The sequence below is a fragment of the Cydia fagiglandana genome, chromosome 1 (assembly GCF_963556715.1).
Source record: "Cydia fagiglandana chromosome 1, ilCydFagi1.1, whole genome shotgun sequence".
Classification (NCBI taxonomy): domain Eukaryota; kingdom Metazoa; phylum Arthropoda; class Insecta; order Lepidoptera; family Tortricidae; genus Cydia; species Cydia fagiglandana.
The window spans coordinates 28,687,705-28,702,313 of NC_085932.1; the positions used below are offsets into that span (position 1 = coordinate 28,687,705).

Here is a 14,609-nt window from a genome sequence, read left to right on the forward strand (position 1 = left end):
TTTACCATTCGCTTTTCGGTGAAGGAAAACATCGTGAGGAAACCGGACTAATCCCAATAAGGCCTAGTTTACCCTCTGGGTTGGAAGGTCAGATGGCAGTCGCTTTCGTAAAACTGGTGGCTACGTCAAATCATGGGATTAGTTGTCAAGCGGACCCCAGGCTCCCATGAGCCGTGGCAGAATGCCGGGATAACGCGAGGAAGAAGAAGAATTTTCTGAAGCCACGTTTCCCCTACCTATCTATTTAATTAAAACTTTTTTGGCCAAAACCGCACGCTCGGTACGGATTTTATATTTAAACGGTCTGGAAACATCCAAATATTCGAAATGTACTCATATAGGTCAAGTGGAAAGAGTCAAATGGAGAGAGCTACACCAACAAGAGTCTAACTCTTAAATTTACGACGACTCATATAGGTACATTTCGAATGTCGGTGCTCGCGGTAGCACCTTGCACATACATTCATAAGAAAGGCCGAAACTTCCCCCTCCGTCGAAATTCCCCTTTGAACATATTCAGGGTTAACTGTTGAATCATCATCAACCATCACCGAGATGTTATTGGTTTGTTTGGGTGTCGTGGCTAAATCACCGCTAACGACCGGCGCGCGCGCCGGCGTTGCGTCCTTCTGCGGTTGCGTCACTAGGTCGTCGAACCTGCGAGATTGCGCGCAAGTAGGTTGCTTGGATTGTTGTTGCTAACGTACTAAGCAATGCTGCAGGCGGAATGGTAAACCTTGTGGCTTAACAATAAGGTTCACGAATAGTGTTAATAATTCTCTTGGCAGTACGAAAAAAATCGCCTAATTTTATTTCCTAACCAACCTGTGCTGTGGCAGAATGTTTAGTTGACAACTTTTAGCATATTTACATTTCGCATAGTTTTTTTAGGCGAATTATAATCTGGCATAATTATAAAGGTTAAGTTGGTATGCTAAATAATATATTGTTTTTAATCTGATTTTTATAGAGGCTTTGGATAAATAATAATTTGCGAAAGATATATTTTTATGCATGTGCTATTAAATAAAATTTTGAAACAACTGTTTCGGAAGTGATCATTAGCGATACAAATGATACAAAGTACTTAAACCATAACATTCTTCTTCCTCGCGTTATCCCAGCATTTTGCCACGGCTCATGGGAGCCTGGGATCCGCTTGACAACTAATCCCGAGATTTGACGTAGGCACTAGTTTTTACGAAAACGACTGCCATCTGACCTTCCAACCCAGAAGTTAAATTAGGCCTTATTGGGATTAGTCTGGGTTTCCTCACGATGTTTTCCTTCACCGAAAAGCAACTGGTAAATATCAAATGACATTTCATACATATAAGTTCCGAAAAACACCCGTTTGAACCTGCGAACTCCGGAATGAAAGTCGCACGCTCTTAGGGCCCCCCCACATCTGGCGTCTTTCGAGCGTCGGCGTCTACAATTGTATGGCCGACGTCGACGCAACGTCGACGCAGCGTCGACGCAACTGCGCAGCGACGTCACTTTCCATAGCGCTGGACCGACGCCGACAGACGTCGACGCTCGAAAGACGCCAGATGTGGGGGGGCCCTTACCGCCAGGCCACCAGCCTTAACAAGTTATTAAGGCCACGAGTACAAAGTACCTCCTGGGAAATAAGTTCTCATCTCAGACATGGATTCAGATAATCATGGCATGATATTGCGATTTAATAATATTTACATACATAGGTAGAATGAACCGGTTTTGTTTGTTTACATCCTGTTAAATTATGCACCAAAAAGAAAATACTATAGGTACCTACGCCTACAATGTCATGTTATTTATACATTATAACACATTTCCGTGTTTTTATTATAAGTTAACGCGTGAAAGTGGGATATATATGATTGCCACTGCACATGCAAACTTCGCCAAGTACCTAAAGGGCAATCTGATACTTTATACTATGAACTTTAAACATTTATATGCCTCAGTTCATTTTGCAGTGGTATCGATTTAATCAAATGGTATGTAAATTTATTTATTTAAACAGAATCAAAGACATAAAAGCAGTTTGAAGATATATCTGTGAATAAATTTGCATGGTGGTCTATTGACCCAACTGAGTAGGTGTGTTTTCGCTATACAGCTCCCATACAATCATACAAATGTTGGCTGTAAACTGTTTAGATGTATTGCATGATTCTTTTCCATCGGTTTTTCACGGAAACGGACGGATGTGTCTTGCTATTTCAGTAATTCTTGGTACAAAAGAACTGTGGTTGACTGAAGTAGCATGACAAAAACGACCGTTTCCGAGAAAATACGATGGAAAACTATTATGCACAACATCTGTAATTCAGTTTTTTTGTTAGCGATGTACTAAACGGTAGTCACAAACATTCCAATAAACTTATTGTGCGTTTTGTTTGAAAGTAACTAAGTATAGTTCGGCAATAATTTCCGCACTTCCTACTTCTAAGATGACAAAGATTGTATTGTGAGCGTGGGATATTTTGAAATAAGAAGCGTTATGTGTTTAATGGAACGTTTTGTCAGTATCTTTGTTTCCGGACGTTGTATGTTACGTTATTAACTGTTTTATGGTTATCAGAGTAGACTTTAATTGAGTTTTGAACTAAGACAATAGGTTTTAATTTCCTACTTAAAGACACGTTTGTGTGTGACGGATGTTTTATTTTTTCTTGTCGCAGCTAAACGAAGTACCTGTTAGTGGGTCGACACGACAACCACACATTTTGAAAAGATTAAAATAAAACATTACATGAGCGTGAGTTGTGTGAAATTATGCTGTAATTAGCTTATGCCCGCGACTTCGTTTGCGAATGATATCTGTTCAGCGGTTAAAGTGTAAAGCGGTAACGGATAAATCAATCTACAAAAAATGGGTAATAAAGCATATTGGGTCGCACACGAAGAAAAGTAACATATTTGCTACTCCTACAAAATTGTAAAGAAGTCAATTCTATTCTACTATTCCCCACAATAGCTCTCGATTTTCCTTGATATCGTCGAATTATTCATCAAACGAAAACCATTACCAGAATTAATGGAAACCGTTTCCAAAGAATGGTTTTATTACTACAATTTAGCAGTAATTTGCGATATAAAGCAGTAATTTCCATTGGGCACGATCGAAAGGAAGCCAAGTTCAAGGCGCGGCGGCGGGCCGTGCGCAGAATGAAGGTGCTTTGTGAAAAAAATGGAACCACCGATGAAATCGAAAGTGGCATGCGGCGCAAACGTATAAAATAAGCGAATTGAATAAATAAATTTGACATCAACAGGGGAAACGCATACAGGGGAGACTTCGATTTAGATTTCCTGAAAACCTGAATCTCAAAGAAAGAAATGAAAACGTTACCATTTCTTTTTAAGAGCCCATCAACGTGCACACTACCGCCACTGCTAAATAATCGTGATTATTTAAATTTAACGACAGGTATTTAAAAAAGGAGGCCGCTACGTACTGTATTGTGTATTTAAGTACCTTTTGAATATATCAAACTAGTTTTTATGTTGTTCGATTCGTCAATCTAAGCGTCCAAAGTTAAAACGGCCGTTTTTGTTTTGAGTTCATAGATCAACGAATCTAGCAACATAGAAACTAGTTTGATGTATTCAAAAGGCACTTAAATACACAATACGGTCCGTAGCGGCCCCCTTTTTTTAAATACCTGATGTCGTTAAATTTAAATAATCACGATTATTTAGCAGTGGCGGTAGTGTGCACGGGAATGGGCTCTTAATCTGCAAATGTTGAATTGATTCATGTAAAACAAACTTATTAGAAGACAAGACTCGGGAACGAAACTCGGAATGTGTTATACAATAGACTGACCACATTCACTGTCTACCATTACAACTAAGCCTAACTATATCGATATCAAGCCTTAAACATAGAACACAGAATAGGAAGGAAAGCCCTCATTTAGTCGGCTTTTTACAAGCTTTTATTTACTTTCACCAGACCTTGTCTGTCTGTCTGTAATCAAATCTTGCAAGTTAAATTTGATCCACTTCCCGGTTTCCGATTGAGCTGAAATTTTGCATGCATGTATAAATCGGATGACAATGCAATATTATGGTACCATCGAGCTGATCTGATGATGGAGACAGGAGGTGGCCATAGGAACTCTGTGATGAAACAACGTAACCTAATTATATTAGAAGTTTTTAGAATTGTCTCAATGAGTATTAGTTGTCTGTCGTAAGAAAAGCACGTCAGCGATAAATGAATTTTTTGCCAAATACTTATCTATGTATATCTTATAGAATTATGCCGCTGGCATGTTTGACGTTCCATAAGATCACCTGTGTTTGTGAAAATCAGCTCCATTCTCCCTCCACTGACTTCGCAACTTGCCAATACTAGCTTAATAAATATCGGGAAGTCACTAAGAGCTGTATCCCACTGACGTCCAGTTTTTTGCGGGTACGGTTTTTTGCAGGATCCCGTTTTAGTAGTATAGGTGCTAATATAGTAACTTTCACACGAGGATTCTGTTTGCGGGATCCTGCATGCATACTACAGAAAACTGGATCCTGCAAAAAACCGTTCCTGCAAAATACTGGACGTCATTGGGAAACAGCTCTTATAAGTAATAACATCCCCATATCCCCAGTACCCCAGTAGTAACCAATTTCGTTTTCATTGTCACAAAGAAAGCACACCTCCGCCCGCTGCCTCTTCTCACTGGTGACAGAGTAGAGTACGCTTGCCGGTACGTGACTTGCAATATCCCGACCCGATCTCAAACTAGAACAACATTGCCTTTATTTATTACATCAGGTTGTACAATCGCACCCGAGATGCAACTGGTTGCCAAACTAGTCTAGTTTTATAACTTTATCGGTGCTTAAGCAACGTTTAAGTAGAGCGTACTTAGCGTACCGAGGTGCGAACGGGTTTATTGATGTAATGAACTAGTAAGATAGTTTAATGGCTTTAGTATAGCAATTTGAATAATTTGATGCTGTTTTACTTAGGTAGGAAGGTTTATTTGTACAACATCATAATGTCCTGGCCGGTTTCGACCACGGCGACTGTTTAGTACCGATTGTGTTCGTGAGCTCTCAGGTACCTGACATAAGCAGCAAATGTACACACTCAAGAACCGCTCTATTTATAGGTGAAAACCGCGTGAAAATCCGTTCAGTAGTGTTTGAGTTTATCGCGAATATACAGACTGACAGAAGCGGCGGGGGATTTATTATATTTGAGTAAGATAATAGTGACTTCCGACTTTCAATCCGGAGGTCGCGGGTTCAAATTCTGGCTCGTACCAATGAGTTTTTCGGACTTATGTACAAAATATCATTTGATATTTACCACTAGCTTTCCGGTGAAGGAAAATATCGTGAGGAAACCTGAATACATCTGCGAAGAAATTCAAAGGTGTATGTGAAGATAGTTAGCCCAAGCCCTCTTGCGCATGAGAGGAGGCCTGTGCCCAGCAGTGGGACGTATAAATATAGGTTGAATTATTAAGATAGTGTGACGACCTTGTATCATAAAATGTAAATGTTGGCATTTAGCATCCTTCTACTATAAAACCAGAGCGTTATCTTAACACCCGTAACTTATGTTGTAGGGCCCTAACCAGATTGAGTTCCGTTAGCCTATTGCGTACTATTATCCAATAGTTATCTGTTAATCCGACGAAGCTAATGGATTCGACATGCAGCGAGATAGGCAAGCGAAAGCGGAGATTAGGGGGTCGAAGATCAATGAAAGGTCTTATGCAAATGAATGTTCCAGCTAAGGTGAGGTGGCGCCACTATTTATCAAAGTTCAGTGGTGCGTTATATTTGGGTAGCGGGATATGTCCACAAGACAAATGATGCTCAAGAAATGATAGGGGAATCATATTACAAACGATTGAATCAAAGTCGTTAGACATTTAAATTCGATATTATAATTTAGAGAAATAATTAACTATATATGGCTGGTGGTAACATCCGGTAAAGCGTGCGGTCGTGGTTCGAAAATCGGCTGAATTTTTGACTTGGGGTCATCCATTAATTACGTCACACGTTTAGGGGGTGGGATGGGGTCAAGAAAATGTGACATGTTGTGACATGAGGGAGGGGGGAGTCACAAACATTGTGACGTCATTTTAACTTCATCACTATTCATCAGTAACCGAAAATTTATTTATATTTTTTTTATTCGCTGTACATTTAAATAATGAGGTTTTGGAAGTAGGTCATTTTCGTTCCTAATTGGTTTTGTGTTATAAAATTACTAAGATTTCTTTTACCAAAAATATTTTTTTATGAAATAAATAATACCGAGTTAGAGTTGTCGTTGTTTGTTGAAAACAAAATTGCCTAAAATGTGTCGTCACACCAGGTGGGGAGGGATTTGCAAAATGTGACCAAGTGTGACAAGGAGGGGGGGAGGGGTCAAAAAACCTAGAAATTCGTGTGACGTAATTAATGGATGATCCCCTTCATTTGACTAGTTTTTTACGTAAAGGAAACTTGCATCAAATCACAGGCGAGAAGTCCCCGATTCGCATAACGCTAGTGTGTGGACTAAGCCGATTATGAATAATAATGTACTGTACATCAATAATAATGCGAGCTGTTGGGGAGTAACGACCCCACGGACCCGAGTGCTCCCGAGAGTCGGTCAGGATCTCCGTCTCCGGCGTGTCTTCGTCGGTCGGAGTGGACCCCAAGGAGACCCGCAGGACTCTCAGCTCTGGCTTGCCTTCATTGGCCGTCCAGAGAGGAGTCGCTAGAGCTAATATATGCTCCAGGGGTGGAAGTGAAAGATGCATAAGACGCGAGTTGGCACAGTCGCTGGTAACAGCCACTGGGTAGAAAGCGGCGCACACCTCTCGACACCCCTGAGCCGCTTACACCAGTGTTGCTCTTGGTCGTCTTTACGACGACAGTTTCAGGGGCCCACCTAGTTAGTGGCAAGTCACCGCCTGCCTCGATAACGTGTAGAAGCATTGTTATGGCAGGTGTCCGGACCTCTCTGCAATAGCCCAATCTTTTGACCAGCCAAACTTCAACACCATAACCGGCACTCTTCTCCACTGTATTTACAATAGCTCCTATGCCAGCTGGGACCGATTTACGGGTATCTATTTGTACCCGTGGATGGGTTCTAGCTGGTGTATTACATAACATCAAACTTGTCTTAAAGGGCCTCTGTGCTGTTGGCTTCGGCCCCACGCATGCCTCCCAAAGGTCCGGGACCCCATGGTCCCGAGATATGGAAAGACATAAAATAATAATAAATATTAAATAGAAAAATGATGAATAAAGAGAATAATAAATATTAAAAAATATTATAGGACAATTTTTACACATATCGACCTAGTCCCACAGTAATCTCAATAAGGCTTGTGTTGTGGGTACTAGGCGACGATATATATAATATACACCATATATATAAATACTTATATATATATGTAGAAAACATCCATAACTCGGGAACAAATATTTGTGATGAACACAAAATAAATGCCCTTACCAGGATTCGAACCCGGGACCTCCTGCTTCGTAGGCAGGGTATTAATAATGTGGTAATTCTTCTCTTTCGACATAATTATGAAGATTGAAAGTGACCCCACGTTAACACAAGGTCGCGTAACAATAAGGTACAGTCAAACTAAGATAAGTGCAATTGGACCCGATGGAGTGCCGCCAATACATCCTACGCGCCTGCGATGGTATCCTTGCCAAACCGCTGTGTCATATTTCAACCTTTCACTTACAAAACATACATACCCATCCCCATCGAAACTCTCCCGGGTCACGCCGTACAGTACATCCCGCATATTAATAATAAATAAATAAGGCTGCATGGAATTTGCAATGAGAAAGTGTGGGATGTCATAATTAATGTCAATGTTCTAGGAAAATATGACGTTTATAACGACACTCCATCCCTTTGTTATATTAAAATCGGTGCATAGTTAGCTTAGACGGACTATAGGTATGTCACATTATTTCATAGGTTTAATACATATTTCACATATTTGTGTCACCGCGACAATTTGCGACACACGCCGGTATTTTGCAACTTTGATTCACGCTCGCGTTGTTTCGAGTTGCAATACTTAGGTACCTACATCTGTTAATACGTGATAGTTACATGTTACATGTGTGTGTGTTTGGATGCGAATTTACATATATGAAGTAAGTAAACCTTTTCTGGGGCCTACTAAAAAGACTCCTTGGGACGACAAGTGAGCTAGGGCTGACTCATTTCTAGGCCAAAAAATAGGCATCGCGATTCAGCGTGCGAATGTAGCCAGCGTTATGGGTACCCTTCCGCAGAGTACAGTATTTGGGGGACTTGTCTTAGGTGGGTATATGTTTTATTTATTGTTAATTAATATTTTATTTTAGCCTAGTATGATTAAATAAAGTTAAAAACTTAATTTTATTTATAGGTTATTCGAGTATCTAAAAATTTACACATACTGTACAATCGATTCCCTATTAGCTACAACAATTGCATATTTCCGTTACTTAGCCAGGAAACGCCACTTTTTTGACAACCTAACTACCCGTCTCAAGTATCCGTATTCACTATAATTTTCATGTTCTTTTGCGATTTGCAATACGTTGCCTTTTTCGGTTCAACAACCACATGGTTTTGCAACTTTATGTCACGCTACGCCGTTGCGAGCGCGTGTTAGCGACCGTTGCATAATGGATATTTGTGTCACGGCTAATTTGTGAGTGTACACGTGTTACATTATTATAAACAATGGCGGTCATAGTTCATTATTTTTGAAGAATGATAAACTAAATGGTACGTTCAAGCCGTTCAAGGAGCTTAACGCGTGCGGTTTTTGTTAACTATCTGTAACAAATTGAATTTAAGAACCAATATTAGAATTTATTTATTTATAACGTTCCTGTCCAAGTAAGCAGGAACATTTATTTAATATACCTAAACCTATTCTATGAAAAGGATCAGTCTATAATGTTACCTCTTAAGCAGCCCACTGACGAGCCTTCCAAATGGGTGCCGTCACAATGGATTCATCCAAATGGACGGCATTCTAATATTAAACATTGTACGTTTTTGACAATCACGGACCGATTTTGGATTGCAGCCACGCTATTTGGACTGTTGGAAGGCTCGGCAGTGGCTACCTTTAATGAACTCTATTAACGGTTAAACATCAAACTAACTACTCATACTACTACCTAGCTACCTACACTCCTTAACTTTATACATGCTTAATACATTTTAATGAGGATGCTATGAACGAAACGCAACCTAATGGGTTAGATTTTCTTTAGGGCGTCACACAATTCACATTCCGAGTAATATCAGTAATATCACATTAAGAGAATCCGACGAAACAAGAATCTGGTGAAATCGGGAACTAACCCCTCAACGGCCCAAACACAGGTCTAGTTGGTTCTGTTTTAAATTTCCTTAAGATTGAAATACACTCAAACCCGTTTAGGGTAGGAGTAGAGTTTTAGTCGACTGCCATGCTGGCCTAACAAGTTTTCCTAGGTCCACGCTATAAACTGTCAGTAAACACCTTATTCAAAAGAATTAAGGTTCACAAATGGTCAGCGAAAGAGTGATGCTAGTGTATAATATAAAGGTTAGTTACCCGCTTCCTAAATGTTTCTAGAGGCAACGTAACGTTCGTGTGCAAGCTGGTTCGGTAACCGATATGTCTGCCTAACCGACTTTGCAGTATCGCCGAGTTATTAATAAGTTTACTAATTGGTTTCTTGTAATTGCGGAATTGGTATTGGTACACTAAGTGAATTCGTGTTCTTGTGTATTATACAGTTGGCATGAAACGTAGAGTTAAATATATTGCAACACAGCTTTTTGCAACTCTTGGGAGGTATTGCGCTAGGTTTGTTCACTTTGGCTGTCATTATTTATACTTATAGTTGATTTTTACTGTTATGCTGATTGTACCTGTAGCTGTAGACAGATACGGCATAAAGTAATGAATAAAGGGAAAAGTGAACTGACACTGACCAGAACTTTTGGACAATGGAAAAATACAGGAAACATGCCATGCCGTTACAGGAGACCAAGCTAACTGTCTTTGCAATGACAGAGGATGGCGGTGTCACCACAAATGTCATTTTACTAGGAAAATATGCCGTTACTTTATGGAACTTCATAGCAGAGCAGAGTTAGGTTAGAGTCTAACCGTTAGACGGATACTAAAAAAGTTAAAAAACACTATATTACTTGTAATCGGCTCTGCAAGTCCATGCAAGTGCATGTAGCGTGAAGGAAATAATAATATAATAAAAAAGGTGTTAATAGCAAAACGATTCCTATTTATACGTCAGCCAGCCCATTAGTCAAACAGGCGTTCAATAAATATTTACGATCACGCCTTCTTGTGTGCGAAGCACACAATACAGAGCAAATACGGCGTATTCGCGGCGTATCGTGGGAATTAGAACGCATTTACCCGCATGGATCTGATTAATCTGATATGTCTACATTATACAACTTAACAACGTGAAATCAAAGTGTCATTCTTCCGTACATTATGCGGTAACTCTGGTTGCCAAAAGTTGACTTTCGACAATTTAGTTGCCACTAAATATATGGCGCCGTATTTTCTCATAGACACTCGGGGACGACTGTTTACCGACTATAACAAATATAAGGTTCCGCTGCCTAAATAAACACAAAAGGCTTTACTTCAGATGCCAGAGCGACAAAGAGACTGATAACGAAATATAGATTTTCGTATTTCGCGGTAGGCACTCTGATTCTCGGCTGACCACTGATGCCTTACCCTATGGCATGGCTGAACTATACGAACACGATGCCATGCTTAGACAAAGCGATTGATGCCCTCACCAAAACATGAGTGGTTCCATGGCCCACAAAAACGTTTCACATTTATATATGTTTATAGTCAAACCAAAAATTGGTTGTTATATACCAAGGCAAAATTTTGAGCCTCAACTCTGGTCCATTTGCGAAGTATTTATTAGCCTACCTAGAAATGACCAAGTTAGGGCTCAGTATATATTATATAAGAAGTTGTATTGGAGAATGTCACGACAGTTTCGTTACGTAGGTTCGACGTTTAAAAACATCATCTATCAAGTCTAGATACAAGCCCTTCCTAGTTACCTCAGACTGCCGCACCTACTGCCTTATGTATCGCTTGCGCAATGTTGTATGAAAGGAGTTAGTGTTTTATTTTTACCATATTTATAGTTTGAAGTATAATAAAAACACTATAGTCAAGTTTGGGAATCCTACCTCATGTTTATAAGATATCCCGCACCTATACGGCTACTATCAGTTTGGCATTGACATAAACGCTATCGTGAACGTAATTTACTTTCTATACATCTCGCTCGTACTGACATATTAGTGCGAAAGAGATATATAGAAAGTAAATTACGTTCACGATAGCGTTTATGTCAATGCTAAACTGGTGGTAGCCGTACTAGTAGCCTTATAAATATGTAGTTTGAGTATCACTTCATGACTAAAAACTAACTCAACCTAAGCCTGAAACAAGCCTTTCTAGGCTAGGTTTTCCTAAGTATCTTTACAAATTGATGCTATCTATACTTTGTTTGTTAAAGGCACGGCGTATAATATCTCCACTTCGCCCTAAAATGGTAAGAACCATTACCTTACGGCACTAATAATGGCGTTACTCATAAACACATTACAAGCCTGAATTTGCTATGAATCGTTTGTCTTTATCTGTCATTTTGACTTATGTATTTATAAGAAAGGGATTTATAATTTAACTAATTAGGCTCGTAAAGTTTTATGAATAAGTGGGGAAATCGCTTTTTGTTAGGTGTCTTGTGTATTATAGATCAAACAATAAACAAATGTCCTTAGACGTTTGTTGGGTGGTCAAGTGCCGCTTGCGCAACACTTCATGTTTCTGCTGTTATTAAGCATATTCGAGGGGTTTTCCAATATTTCCACGTTACGCAAGAAGCGTGTTCTTCGTCCTACTACTCGTACTTACGCGTCTATCGTGCGATAAAATTGCAGTGCATACTACTGTTGCAATGCTTGCAATTATTTATTGACATCCGGAATTATTTCTTATACGTAAATAAGCAAATATCACTCGGACCTGTCGGAAATAAATATAATAAAAATATGTAAACAAAAAAAACACGTGAAACGGTCAGCGGTCACTCCAATAGTTCTGAGCGAGATGTATGAGTCTAATGCTATTATTAAGCTGACTACTTAAAAGAACTTACCAATTTTGGCGCTGCTGAAGACAATCAACGCGTGCGTGTCGTCCACCCACTTGATCTCGAAGCCGGTGTCCTTGTACTCACTGAACACCGAGAACAAGTCGTTTGTCTTAAACTCACTAGGAAAGTCATACACTTCCACCACGTGACCGAAAGTCTCGTCGTACGGACCGTTGAATAAGGCTTGGCCTCTGGTCTGGTACTGTTCGTAACTGTTCTTTGCCTTGCTTATGTGAACTTTGCCCACAGTTGAGGTGAGTTCCTCTAGCAGTGACGGGTCGAGGCATTCTCCGCTGTCGTCAAACACGGCATCCCAATCGTTCTCCTCGCGCTTTAATGAGACTTTAGCTTCCAGTTGTGGTTTTAGCTTCTTAGGTTCCGGTTCCTTTTTCTCTTCCCCGTTAATCGCTTCGGTTGGTCGTTCCTTCTCGCATTCTGCCTCCACCGGGTCGGATATAACTAGAACATCTGAATCGAAACTCTGTTTAATTATTCTCTTGTTGCTTCTATTTATTTCTTGAGAAGCTCGCTTCAACTCTTTCTCTTCAACATCCTCGTCTTTATCATATAAATATCCGTTATCTATAATATTGCTCTGGTTAGTTTCAGGTACGGCCATGTTTACATCGGACTCATTAGTCCTCCAGTCGTTGTCTTCGGTCGGATATCTGACGAAATCGTTATAATAGTCGGGCGCGTACAGCCCGAGTTGTCCGTTGGCGAAATAATCTCCTATATAAAAACTACTATCGTCTATCTCGTTATAACTATTATCACTGAACGATATTGCACTATCACTATTTGGCACTTGGCAGACTGAAGGCACGGAGTCGGTCGGCGCTGGTGGGTCTATGCTGGGTGCCGTGGGCCTGGTGTTCCGGAGGTGCGGGGGGGTGTAGACGTTGCAGTAGGTCTTGTCGATGGACCGCCGGGGGGTGGTGGGCTGGGACTTGTCTTTGGTGGGCGACTTGGAGGCTTTTGGTGGTCGCTTGGGGTCCGGTTTGTCCTCGGAGCTGTCGGCGGTGCGGAGCGCGCGGGGGACGTATACGGCGCGGTCGGGGCGACGAGGCTTTGTTGGACCAGATCTGTTCGGAAAAAATCCCAAGTTACTTCACTAATTTCATGATTCTACATGAACGCTTCAACAACATTCAATCATCATCACACATTCAAATATTTCCATAAATCACACCTCAACACACAATCACAAAAAAAAATCCTAATCAAACGCGTTGCAGCTACCGTCACGTCCTCGGGCGGTGTTACGAACCGCTCACGTAACGCAAGGGGGGCAAGGTCGGAATATTTCGACTGCGGCCCACTTCGCGGCGGCACCGTTTCGCAGCCGCCGTGTTTTGTTTGCGAGCGCGGTCAATGGGGTGAATGGATTATGCGGTTTGAGCTATTGGTTTGGTTTGGAGTCGGTCTTTTGAGATTTTTGTTGAAAGCGCTTTTGCATTGGAGTGGAGACTAATGTTTAGACCTACTGTTTCTAATTGTTTCTAACCACTTGTTTCTAATGTTGTGATGTCACAATATATATCTTGATCTTGGCAACACGTGCATATAGCGTTCGTAAGATTGGTTGCTTAATAAGATTATAATAGCGTAGGCGTAATTAATCTACGCAAACTTCCTTGATGAACTATAGTTTCGAAAACGGCAGAAACTGTAGGTGTAGATACATAACTGAGGTAAGTATTAGGGGGTTGTGCACAAATCACGAGAGGTGTTTTCGGATACTTTTTGACCCTCCTCCCCACCCCGTTGGTGATATTTGGTGAGGTTTTTGGCTAGCCCCCTCCCTCCACCTCACGTGAGTGAAATGAAGATCTATGTTTAAAGAAACCGAGAAAAAGTATCTACTTATGTCGTAGGTTTTTTTTCTTAGTTTCGTTCACTGTAGAAAAATACACGTGAGATTTCCTTTATACCCCACTCCCCCAACGTGATCTACTTATCGTGATTTTTTCCGTGACCCCCCCTCCCCCAACGGACCTCGCGTGATTTGTGCACAAGCCCTAGGTAGTTTAGGTACTTATGAGAATTACTCCCAAGCTGGAGGAATAAAAATAGGTATACCACAAATGATGTCGACACCAAAGCAACATAGTTCACATGTGAAAGTCAGTGGCTAAAAGCCACATTTTTACACTTTTTTCTTCTACGTAGCCCTAGCCCGTAGCCCTTTCATTCATTCATGGTTTATCCAAAATTGTGGTTCAGTCGGACGCCAACCGCATCAGTTGTAAACGTCGATTTCTATACCATCCACCATGGCTTCGTCGCGAGAAAGATGAACATATTTTGGATTTTTGGATTGTACTTAATATTTACTGTAAAAAAAAAAAGAAAAAACTCTTATGTTGTGTGTTGCTGTGTCCGAGCGTCGACACTTTTCATTCAAGTAA

General features: G+C 40.6%; 1 protein-coding gene and 1 long non-coding RNA gene across 2 annotated transcripts in view; both read right to left on the bottom strand.

Moving 5' to 3' along the window:
* Window positions 1-14,609, bottom strand: part of LOC134669561 (uncharacterized) — a 475,395-nt gene that overhangs the window by 13,354 nt on the left and 447,432 nt on the right. The gene's annotated exons all lie outside the window — the stretch shown is intronic.
* The window catches only part of LOC134669531 (uncharacterized), a 50,835-nt gene that overhangs the window by 13,354 nt on the left and 22,872 nt on the right, over window positions 1-14,609 (bottom strand). The window contains exon 5 of the mRNA XM_063527137.1: window positions 12,202-13,283. Coding sequence (XP_063383207.1) covers window positions 12,202-13,283 — 1,082 coding nt within the window. The remainder of the gene's footprint in view (window positions 1-12,201; window positions 13,284-14,609) is intronic.